Raw genomic sequence first — 12,863 nt, 5'->3', positions numbered from 1 at the left:
GCTATAATATTTCGATCTAGGTTTCGAGTTCCACTTACTTCACCCACATCTGCATCCGGTTTCAAGGCCGGGGTTCCGTTTCCGGTTCTCTTTTTTTTTTCCCCGCGGTCATATAGAATAGGGAAAAATACGTTTTTTCACACGGTAGAAAAGACAAACGGAGAGGTTATCTTCTATAATCTATGGTCTGGGTGATGATCAGTCACCCAGACCGTGTATCACATCGTATTTTTGGCCGATCAGACAATCTGAGGACACGTCACATCCGGTTATGACTTATACAGTGTTTGGGGTGGGTGGGGGGGGGGGGGGTAGAACGAGTCAGCGAGCTGATCAAGCTGTCATTTGCTGCTCTCTACTGGTGGAACTGTAGTATGGCTTAAATACCCACTCAAGAGAATTCATTTGAATGAAAAAATAGCAAAAAAAAAGAAAATTGCTGGCTCTGGGGGAGTACTTTATGAAAATACTCAGGCAGTCAAAGAGTTAATGTAGGTTTGGTGATAATAATCTAAATCTACAAAGTAACCAAAGTTTTCAAAATAAATGTAGTGGAGTAAAAGTATTGGAAATTGGAAATACTCAAGTAAAGTACAAATACAAAATTTTACTTAAGTACAGTACTTAAGTAAATGTACTTAGTTACTTTACAGAACTATGTGTTCCAATGGATCCAATGTAGTAATTATTTATTTGCAAACTCTTAATCATACTTTACACTGGTTAAATATTTATAGAAATCCACAGACACACGTAAACCAAATCAATTTCACTTAAAAAACTGCCTTTTGTGCGACACTCGTGTACAATGAGGTAGGGCATTAATTTACGAAATATGGAGATACAAGTTTTCTGCCTGACAGCGATGATAATGTAGTGTGAAATATGAGCTCTCTAGTGGATATCATTGTCACTCTGGGGATGTTCTGGGGGCCTCCATATGTACGTTTTTATGACAGCTGTCATTTCATCGCTACTCCTTCTCATAGAGACTCTTCTTTAGAGGTTGAGAGGAGAGGACAGTGTCTGGAATTGACGCTCAGAAAGATTTACCCACTGAATCACAGAATAATCTCCTTCCAGCTCATTAACTCTGCTGTGTGCTAGCGTGTGTGTGTGTGTGTGTGTGTGTGTGTGTGTGTGTGTGTGTGTGTGTGTGTGTGTGTGTGTGTGTGTGCGTGTGTGTGTGTGTGCGTGTGTGTGTGTGTGTGTGTGTGTGTGTGTGTGTGTGTGACATTAACAGATTCCAATAACATCACCCATTTCTTTACTTTTTTTCTCCAGAACAAGAGTCTGAAGAACAAGCTCATGTCGGGTAACAAACTTTGTGACGCGTACGCAGAAGAGGTAAGAACCCACACTGAACAATATTTGTTTCATCACACTGTTGTTTAGTGCATGTGTAGCAGGGTAGCCCTGCCTGAAGCCTAATCACTCCCTTTTTTTTTTACGGAGCACTAAATGGCAACTACTGTAGTTTCAACGGTATACACACAATACACAATATGTCATTCATAATAACAATAATTGAGGAATATGGGGCAAAACAATGATTTCTTAAAGAGGTGGTGCCATGGTTTTGCACTTTTTCTGTTTTGCATGTGTCTATGAGGTTGATAGAACTTCATTAAGCCCCCTGGTGGTGTTTTTATGGTGTTTTATGTCTTCTCTGACTATTTTGAGTTTCTACCTGGAGGCTGAAACCTTGAGGGTCAAACGTGCCAATAGAAAAACAGCCCTTTAGTGACATATAGTAAAATATACCCTCCCCCTCATTATCATAACACAACAGGTGTGGGCATGAGGAGGAGGAGGGACTAGGACAGGTGGGTGGTGCTAAGGTGGTGGAGGAGGTGCTAAGGTGAGAACCAGGTATACTTAATGAACTGGAGGCGTGTCCACATAAAAACGTAATTTTAACACTGTCTGTACACTTTTTTGAAAAAAATCTTCCTCCTAGTATAACCATAATACCTGATGATTATGTTTTGGGGGGGGGGGGGGGATCACTGAAAATCACGGCACCCCGTCTTTAATACCCCCGCTTATAATATATGAATAACTTAAAATAATAAGGTCCCTTGACTCCCCTGACTCCTTTCCTAAGATCCTGACTGTCATGTGGAAACCAACACTTTTCAGGAAATGGACAAAAAAATTGCCTGTGTTCCAAATGATACAACAGTCACAAACTCTCATATTTTCAATTGGAAAAAGAGTGGCAGGGAGAGGGAGAGCAAGGAGAAATGACATGGATAGCTACAGCCCAGGGATCCCTAGCATTCAGCACCATGGATAGCTACAAACCAGGACGCCTTCCCTTCCAGCACCATGGATAGCTACAAACCAGGACTCCTTCCCTTTCAGCACCATGGATAGCTACAAACCAGGACTCCTTCCATTTCAGCACCATGGATAGCTACAAACCAGGACTCCTTCCCTTCCAGCACCATGGATAGCTACAAACCAGGACTCCTTCCCTTTCAGCACCATGGATAGCTACAAACCAGGACTCCTTCCCTTCCAGCACCATGGATAGCTACAAACCAGGACTTATCAAAGCAGATTGGACATCAAATTGTGCTACATTGAAATTGCATTTACATATTATTTCATATGAAAATTGTGTGAGCCTGTAGGTTGTGAATAAATAGCTGTTGGGCTTGAACGTATCAGAAGGAGCTTTTTTTTTTTGGGTCACATTTAGCTTTATGACCCGTGCACAACAAAACAGACTTAATGACCCCAGATCAAATATATGGCGTGTCCACTGTGAGTTTTACAGCTTCATCAATATGTATTTAACCTGGTTGAGTTTTATGAAGTGCCCCAGGATTCAATTTGTGAATTCACTTACATGGAGCGAGTGATGGCCGTCTTGGGACATTAAAATACTCTTGTAAAGTGATTAACGAGATAAAGAATATCATAAAAAAGAAACACAAAATTACATTAGGGCCCCACCATATAAGATTTGCGTTCCAAAATAGCAGATCTACAAGCTCAGCGTGTTGTAGAGCTTGTAGACCGCTTGGGGTCCCCGGATTGCATTTTGCAAACCACTGTTTTTTTGTTGTGTATGTGGTTTTCTACAGTTTGTACTGTAGTGGGTGAGTGAGCATTCCACTCTAGACAGTGGGAAGGAAGCCAGTGCATGGCAGCATCATTGTGTGGGCTTCTCAGTTCAGTGAAGGGGACAATTTGATATTTTCTTTTCCTCCGTCTGTCCTTCCCTTTCAGCCACAGCTTGGCCCAGGGAACTCTCCCCAAAAGGCCTCCTCTGCGGTGGCTGGCAGAATCCTGCTACGTGATCTAAAACCAATTTCACTTTTCATTTGAATAAGCTAACACTTCTTTTTTTTTCTTATCTTCCCCTTGCAGTCCAAAAAAATCCAGGCTCAACTGAAAGAACTGCGCTATGGGAAAAAGGATTTAATTTTTAAGGTAAGCTCAAACTGAAGGTGGGTGGTCTTTGTAACAGTTCCAGACTGGAGCTAGACGGGTACTAGGACCACCTGGATAGAATGATCCTATCAGTGCTACAAGTTCATTCACTCACACCATTACAACAAATCCCCTGGACTGAGTTTCACTCACGTTAAATGTTGTCCTCTATTTCCTTAACAATGATGAGACAATATGGACTGTGTAGGATTAAGTTGATCTGATATAATACTTCTGATATTTTGGAATGATAAATCTGAAACAGAGACATTGTGTCTGAAGAAAAACAAAGTGGCTTAGAAAGAAAGAAAGATGAATTTATGGTTGCAGACACGAAAACACGTCTATAACGTGTGTCACAAGTCACATGTAAATGGACAGGCGTGGATTGAGATGCACTCAGCACTGATCTAAGATTAGATTAATATGCAAAAATGGTTCAGAGGTGGAGAAGACATCCATAAAAGGAACTGAGTTTGAGATTAATTATGAATGCTATAGGGCAGGGGTCTTCAACGTTTTCAGGCCAAGGACCCCCTAGCTGAGAGAGAGATGAAGCATGGACCCCCTCTGTATTGTATAAAATTGTGTTTCAGATTAAACTTTTTTTGTTTACTTGGTCTGCTCTTTTTCCCCTCTACACTTATACCTCTTCGCCAAAAATAGCCGATCTACAAGCTCACAACGCCTCGTTGTGAGCTTGTAGATCGGCTATTTTTGGCAAAGATATATTGGCAAAGATAATGTAGATAAAGTTCTCCTCAGAAAAAGGGATGCTAGGGTTCAAGTGGTTAAGGTAAAAAATCAAAAATCATATCACACAAAGATTTGACGGATCCCCTGTAGTAACTCTGAGGACCCCATAGGGGACCCCCTCATGAAGACCCCTGCTATAGGGGGTGGAAATTGCCACCCCCTTCGGACCCCAAAGGACTCCCCTAACACTTAGTGAGGGACATTTCATTTACGTTATGTCTGTGTGAAATATCAGCTCACATGATTGAATACATACTGTAGGGCACAACACCATCTCTATTGTAAGGACTAAGTGCTCTCGTATCTAAACTCTGCCATCATAATTACCAGTACAGAGGCTGACCTTCAGGCTGTTGTTTGCATTGCTGAGGTTGACAAATGTCAGTTGACATTTCTGCCACAATACCATGCAGTAACTGACTGTCATTTCATAAATGTACCATTTGATCCTCTCAGACCCATCATTTATAAAGCTTTCTCAAAAGGTGACAGAAATGAATACAAAAATGGCTCATTCCTCATCTGGCTTTATATGCTGCTTGTGCAATGGCTGAATATATTGTTCCAGGGTATTCATTTATTATTCTATTTATGGTCTGTGGATGATTGATTGATGCCTTGACTTCTGGTGTCACAGGCTGTAAATCCTTCATCACTAAATCCAGGCTTTGATTTTAAAGAAAAAAGAGAGAAAAGAAAGAAAGAGAAACATTCAGTGGTGGACATTTACGTAATCACTTAAAAAAGGTCTTCCTATGACAAATAGCAGAAATAGCCCTTAGTTCTCAATGTGTTGCAATATAATGTATTGTGAGCTTGTGCTGTAGTGTAGATCTGCTGTTTTAGCTATTGTTGAATATAAATAATAAATATAGCTGCAAGCAGCTGTATGGGGGCCAAGAAATGCAATATGCAATACGTTAAAAGTAATATGCTGAGTAAGCCATATGAACATAATAGACTTAACTTGAGAGGAAGAAGACCAAGCAATTAACAAATGAGCTTTGGAAACAGCTGAGGAGAGTGAGGGATTTTGGATATTATTATGTTTATATAATGGCATATTTCAGACTCTTGTTGCCAACGTTTCTGCTTCATCTACACAACAGAAACAATTGCAGTATTCTAATTAGGCTATAGCTTTTGATCACTATTTCTGGCCAGTCGGCTTAGCCGACGCCAGGAATCCAACCAGTGACCGTTTGTTTCCTCTCTACGCATTCAGCTACAACAACCCTATTCAAATTAGCTGAAAGGCATAAAGTTTTGCTTTCTGTCAAGCGTCACAAAATTCGTAGGTCCTTTCAAATGTTTTCCTTTCGTGGAAGAAAGTCTAATTTGACGGGACTGATTACATCTTAGTGTTTCGTCTTGTCAAATGATGCACAATGAGTGAAGGGAAGCAGCAGTCAAGTGTTGCAGATGACCAATGGTTTTCTCTGGTCTGATTAAAGGTCAGAGGCAGTGGTGTAAAGTAACTACAGTAAGTACGTGTACTCAAGTACTATACTTAAGTACAATTTTGAGGAATTTTGAATTTTGCAAATATTGTACTTTTACTCCACTACATTTATTTGAAAACTTGAGTTACTAGTTGCTTTGTAGATTTGTATTAGTATTACAAAACATACTGTAACCACTTCAGCCCTGTATATATTTTGTCAATTTGTAGCCGAAGTAGCCGATCTACAAGCTCACAATGCGTCGCGATGCGACACATTGTGAGCTTGTAGATCTGCTATTTTCAAATTATGTTTATATTTTTTAACATTTTTTTGTTGCTTAAACTTATGTATTCACTCATATACCAAAATCTGTTTTAACTGAAAAGAAATTGCTTCTCAGGTCAAATATTGATATGCGATTAAACATGCGATTAATTTCGATTAATTAATTACAAAGCCTCTAATTAATTTTTTTTTTTTTTTCAATCGAGTCCCAGCCCTAGTAATTTTACTTTTCAACACTGCCTTTGAAAATAGCCGATCTACAAGCTCACAATGCGTCGCGATGCGACACATTGTGAGCTTGTAGATCTGCTATTTTCAAATGATGTTTATATTTGGAAACTTGAAATGGGACATTCTGTATAATAAGTACTTTTACTTTTGGTACTTTAAGTACATTTTGATACCAATGCTTTTGTACTTTTACTCAAGTCAATTTTGAATTCCGGACTTCTACTTGTAACAGAGTATTTCTACATTGCAGTATTGATACTTTTACTTAAGTAAACAATGTGAGTACTTTTTCCACCACTGGTCAGAGGGAATAAATGGTATCATTGCGTCAATGCCTCAGAAAAAGAAGAAGACAGAGGGAATGGTATCATTGAGTCATTGAGAAAAGGCAGTGTTGAAATGAGTGGAGGAGAGAGAGAGAGCAGTTATAGAATCATTTAAGATAACGACGACGATACCATCAGCCTTGCAGGAGTCATTCAGAGTTCTGACACCTGACTGTGACACTTCTCAAATGTATGTCACCATCATGCCATGTTAGTTGACCATTGCACAACAGGCAGTTCCGACCAGGGGTCATCAATATTTTATTTTTAATCATAAGACCCAATTATTGGATGCCAGTCTCCAGGTTTTCCTCAGAATATGTATGACACTATGGCACATTAGCTGTCCACTAGTACTAGTGGTTCTCAAGCGTTTTATTTTCAAGGACCCCCATAACTCTGAGAGTGTACAAACGGAACCGTTTGTACACTCTCAGAGTTACAGACCTGTTATGGTCATTCAGGGTTAGCTCTTTGTGTTTCTGGTAATATTATTATCCGCTCAATAATAATAATGGAATTTCACATTTACTGCTCATTTCATCCACACCGGATGCTACAACTAAACCACTATCACACAGATACCAACTTTAGAATAAACCTGAGCAATATCAATGCCAAAGGTTTTCAGCAGAAAGTTATTCCGAAAAATATCCAGTTTTGCTACAGTAGGTAAAAGCAGCAAGCATGAGATAAAGGCCGTGCCTCAGTCTCTCACGACTCAAACCCACACAGTCCCAGCACACCTGAACACTGGGAAAAGAAGGTTGTTTCTCATTGGCAAGATCAGTCACAACAATACAAACTTTGGAGAAATGTTTGTGTGTCAGAATTCTCCTGTGAGACATTTGGCAGTGACTGCATTCAGAGACAGGAGGGCCCATTTCACACTTTCAAACCAACAGCCTGCGGTGGTGACACTTCACAATTCATTCGTAGCACCAGTGGTGTAAAGTACATTACTCAAGTACCGTACTTAACTACAATTTTGATGTATTTTTGACTTTACTTATTTCCAATTAGCAGTGCTTTAACTTCTACCCCACTATATCGCAGAGACAGCCTGTAGATCTGCTATTTTCAAAAGATTTTCATACATTTTATACATTTGAAAACTTGTGAAATGGGACATTCTACATAATGAGTACTTTCTTCTTTGGTACTTGAAGTACATTTTGATAGCTATACTTTTGTACTTTTATCCAAGTCAATTCTGAATTTCTGACTTTTACTTGTATTAGTATTTCTAATAGCAGTATTGATGCTTTTACTTAAGTAAAACATTTGAGTACTTGTTTCACCACTGATTCTTCCCATCTGACACAAAAATAAAACATGAAGGCTTTATTTGACGTTGTGCACCTGTTCGCCCCCCCCCCCCACAAGTTCTCACCTATTTCTGGTGTTTTCAGACGGGGAGCGATACCTCGCCTGTTTAAACCAATACACGCCAGGCACTCTATCTGTGGTAACCATAGAAACGCTTTCTGTGCACTACAGACTATAATGTATCCCTGGTGCTATAGTTATACAACTGTGTTTTCTTTATAGGCAATAGCAAGTTGCTACAGTACAGCCTATAAAGAAATATAATAATATGTATTTATCAATATAAATGATATATCCAAAGCCTTGGATCCAAAGCCTTGCGCTCGGTACCAGCGCCGCATCCTATTGCTTCATCAATCTATGTCCGCCTCCCCTCCCCTCCACCCCCCCCCCCCCCCCGGCCTGTGCACGGAACACGCTGATGTCACCAAATTTAGAGCAACACCCCTCTGCACTCTGATTGGTTTGGAGATAACAAGGTTCACTCCCACTCCGAAACCAGCGTTCCTGCAAGGTTCCCCCAGACTTTTTTTCTTTCGAAACAAAAAAAAAGGCATGGGTTTCCGAGGCTAATACTTCACTGACCAAGGTGGTCAGTGAAGTATATAGGGTGAAAAAAGGTGAAAAAAAACACACACAAAAGAACGGTTAAATACTGTATACTATTAAACTATTGTATACCTGTAATTCAGGGATCTCATGGCAACAGGCAAGGAGCAGTCTTTCATCTAACCCCTGTGCATGCAATCTTTAACGGCCGCTTGTCAGAGTGACCGCGCCTACCTGCCTGCCCGCTCGCCTCTCATTGAAAATGAATTATCGACACGCCAATCGCTCCTCGTCTGAAAAGACATTTAGAAGTGATTCAGTGCAGAAAAAAAAAAGGTTTGACTTTGACACACTAGTCTGGAAGACACAATGTCAGAATCAGTACCCACATGATTGGACACACCAAACACAATGACCTTGTGATGATGCTGGGTGCAGAGGGTGTAATGCAATCTTTTAGGCTCGAGACCCAAAAGAGAAATGATGATGTGATTTAGTTGTATTAATATTTTTTTTTTTTTTTTTTTTTAAATAAACTTTTGAAAATCTTTTGAAATATTAATGATTTTTTTTGTTGTTGTAGGCTAGTAAACTGAGAAAAGGGGGATATGTTCACGCTTTCTTCCTTTAGAAGACAAACTGAGAAAGATATTTTTGTGTTTTTTCTTGAACGTTCTGCCTCATTCAAAAAAGACCCAGAACACATCATTTAAGTATCTAAATCCCTCTGTTAGACTAACAACACAAGTAACACCACTCACTGCTATTTCCCCTACTTGATATCTACTCCAAACATCAAAAGCTTTCATAGCTGCTTTTATTGCTGATGATTCAACTGTTATCCCACGGCTGAAACATTAATAATTTATTCTCTCAGCCAAATGTAAAATCACGGCAAAGAGACTCTGATGCCAATTACTAAGTGCCAGTTCCTAATGATATAGCGGCCATGTCTTTGAAATATGTAAATTAAACACCCCTCTATCTTTTTCAAATTACACAGCCATATGCACACACAGGGAACAGCCTTTTGTTGACCTGTCTGTATCCTTATAGTCCTTATCTCCCTGAAAGTAATTCAGGTCAGAGAGCAATGAATACTTACTGCCTCTCAGTTGCCATTTGCTACAGAGACACTATGTACGAGCCTTTGTGCTCATGATTAAAGAACTCCTCAAATTTAATTCCCTTGGATTCCCTCTCGAGCTTCAGTCTGACAGCTACGAAAGGCTTTCTGAGATACGGCTCAAATTCCCTGTAATGGAAAAAGGGGCCTTACGGGAGAACGATCTGATGCTTCTCTTTCCTGGAAAACTGTTGCCCCGTCCTTGACTGTTAACCACAGAGTGAAAACTTAAATATCTAATGCGTAATACAGTAATACAGTATAGTACACCCCGAGGTGTGTTCACCACTGAAATTAACAATTGGCTGCGAGGAATAATCCCAGTAGGAATCAAGGTCAAGATACTATAACCGTACCTCTGCCCGAGGACATTGCAATAAAAAATGAGACATTGAATGCAAAATGATCACATTTTCAGTTATTTGCTCCGGGATGTTTGACCTTGGTTGTTTATGGATGGAGGCCAGTATTGTGCATCACTTCAATAGGCCAATAAAACACGCTCTATAAACATTCACAACCCCAGGTGGTCAGGAAGGTCAATGTTGTATAAGATTGTGTGTGAAATCTCTCATCGCCAATTATGAGTGCTCTATTAGAGCTATTGCAAGAGAGAGAGCTACTGCCAAAGAGCTAAAACTGCCATAGACTGTGAACTCAGAATATTCATATAATATTCAATCATGTATTGCCAAATCCAACTTTTAAATTGGTGTGCTCAGAGATAAGAACAAGAAGAATGCAGAGATAACCCTTGCCATCGGGCGACCAGTAGGTCCAAACATTACTGTAGAGTTATTTTTTTTAACCACTTTTTGTCCCAATTTAGTCGTTATGCCAATTGATTCCTCCCCACACACGTGTGTTGTTGTCACTGCTGTTGTATCCTACTGACTCGCCTGCCGGTGAGGAGCCCCCACTGGGTGGAAGTAGAGCTTTCGTCTTACTTCTCCCGCCCAACACTCCTGCCCCCCCAGCCTGTAGGATTATGTGTGATAAATACGTGTGATAACACCCCGGTGTTGATTTCGTCGACTAAAGCTATGACGAAAGGATTTCGTAGACTACCTTTTTTCACTGACAAAAACAAAATAAAAACGAAATAAAAACTAGGCTATGATGACTCAAACTAAGACTAAATATATTGACAATTTCGTCAACAAATACAAACTAGACTACAATGAGGGAACTAGTGGAGACGAGATCCAGTAGAACTAAGACACATTTTTTTTATGTATGGTTGTGCTTGTGTTGCGCTCTGGAAATAGCAGATCTACAAGCTCACAACGCGTCGTGCTGCGACACGTTGTGAACATGTAGATTGGCCATTTTCAGCATGCAACCAAGTGTAAAATCAGCCATTACGACGCCATCAAGGCACTGCCAAAATACATTTTAGTCGACTAAATCAACTGTAGATTTAGTCGACTATGATCTTATGATATTTAGTCGGCTAAAACTAGACTAAAACTAAAACATTTCAGATGATTAAAATATGAATAAAACTAAATGGAATTTGATTCAAAAGACTATGACTAAAACATAATTTGCTGTCAAAATCAACACTATAACACCCTCTGGTGTGTTGTCAACTCTTTCTGTACGACGGTGTCTCAAATATCACCCAAATGGACCCATAAGATTCCATTGTCTTACATTTGTACACATAAAAAATTACAATTGTACAGCTAATTTGTTCAGCATATTGTTCAGTTCATAGTTGAATTTGAATCAAAATTCCACTTTGTCTTAGTCAATTTGATTATGTTGGGGGAGTTCAACTAATTATCAAAGTAAATAAAATGTAAAAATGTGTCCCTGTTACTGAGAATTCTTTTTTCAAGGTGGCTCTGAATTAAACTTAATTGTCCTTTGGCTACGATTTCACCTGTATCTCTATGACATATTAAGTAGTCCAGCCAATTTCACTAAATCATTTTTAATCCGCTAAAATGATTTTAGGCCCTCAAAAATAGATTTTTCTCTACAGCGGAACTGGAGTGATAATACCTTGTGCACTCATTGCGTGTGCATGTGTCCGCGCATGCATGCGTACATACATACATGTGTGCGTACGATGTGTGTGTGTGTGTGTGTGTGTGTGTGTGTGTGTGTGTGTGTGTGTGTGTGTGTGTGTGTGTGTGTGTGCGCGCGCGTGTGTACAAGAGTTAGTTCAACTGAAGTTTGTCCTGAAGAAGTGTGCAGCTGCTCTCACAGAGATTTAGAAAAGTCAGGCCAAAAAGTGATGAGCAGCAGTATAAGATAAGGGTGAATCTCAGTCCTTTGTGCTACAGAGATATTTCATTATTAATAACTGTGGTGAGAGGAGAGCAGGGATGGAGAAATGCTGTGTTTGCACAGTACAGTACAAGTACAAGAGGACTCAATTGTTTCTAACGCCCATGTCTTACTTCAGGGCCAGCAGCTAATGGACCTGGAGCACAAGCTAACCAACGCAAAGGAGGAGCTGGAGAAGACGGCTCTCGACAAGGTGGATATTACTCAAATAATAACAGTGGTGTAAAGTAACTAAGTACATTTACTACTTTAGTACACTTTTGAGGATTTTTTTTACTTTACTGTAGGAGTATTTCCCATTTTCAATACTGTTAGGCCTCCTTCTACTCCACTACATCTCAGAGGCAAATATTGTTCTTTTACTCCATTACAATTATTTGAAAGCTTTAGTTACTAGTTACTTTGCAGATATAAATTATTACATTATAAAACATACATTAACCACTTTAGCCTTAATTTATACATAGGCTATTTTCAAACATTTTAGTACTTTTACTTTTGGTACTTTAAGTACATTTTGATACCAATACTTTTGTACTTTTACTCAAGTCAATTTTGAATTCCGGACTCTTACTTGTAGCAGAGTACTTCTGCAGTATTGATACGTTTACTTAAGTAAAACATTTGAGTACTTTTTCCACCACTGAATAATAACCTGCTTCTTATGTTCACTGTTTGACATTCTCTCCTGAACTATTAGTTAGTTTTGTTTCGCAGCTAATCTCTTCTCGGTGGATAAAGTGTCTGGCTGATATCTGATTTGTTTGAATAAAATATTAATACTGGATGTCAAACATCTGATACGTTTTGATAATGGTAGGAGACTTTGAACAGAGAGAAGAATATCAATAAATACTAGCAAGGAAATGAGGCTGCAGAAAATTACAAAACTTTTTTGGGCTTGCATGGAAGGGCTTCCCGAACCGAAGAAAGGTCGAAACTGTTTTATATACTCCCTGCGGCTAGGCTCTGAATTCTGAACGTTTATTTTTTGCTCTGCAATATGTAATTGTGTTCCTTTTGACCTGCCGAAGACGGAAAATGTGAATTCTTGTTCAGTTGGAGTATGCTGCA

General features: G+C 39.4%; 1 protein-coding gene across 1 annotated transcript in view; it reads left to right on the top strand.

Moving 5' to 3' along the window:
- Nucleotides 1–12,863, top strand: part of LOC311042652 (leucine zipper protein 2-like) — a gene marked incomplete at both ends in the record, with an annotated part of 179,641 nt that overhangs the window by 147,846 nt on the left and 18,932 nt on the right. Inside the window, 3 exons of the mRNA XM_084053520.1 lie at nucleotides 1,285–1,347; nucleotides 3,382–3,444; nucleotides 11,908–11,982. Of these exons, the coding sequence (XP_083909646.1) occupies nucleotides 1,285–1,347; nucleotides 3,382–3,444; nucleotides 11,908–11,982 (201 nt within the window). The remainder of the gene's footprint in view (nucleotides 1–1,284; nucleotides 1,348–3,381; nucleotides 3,445–11,907; nucleotides 11,983–12,863) is intronic.

This window comes from Gymnoscopelus microlampas, assembly GCF_963454915.1.
Source record: "Gymnoscopelus microlampas genome assembly, chromosome: 1".
NCBI classification, from domain to species: domain Eukaryota; kingdom Metazoa; phylum Chordata; class Actinopteri; order Myctophiformes; family Myctophidae; genus Gymnoscopelus; species Gymnoscopelus microlampas.
The sequence above is the reverse complement of the archived record's forward strand: the minus strand, read 5'-3'. Positions and strand labels throughout refer to the sequence as shown.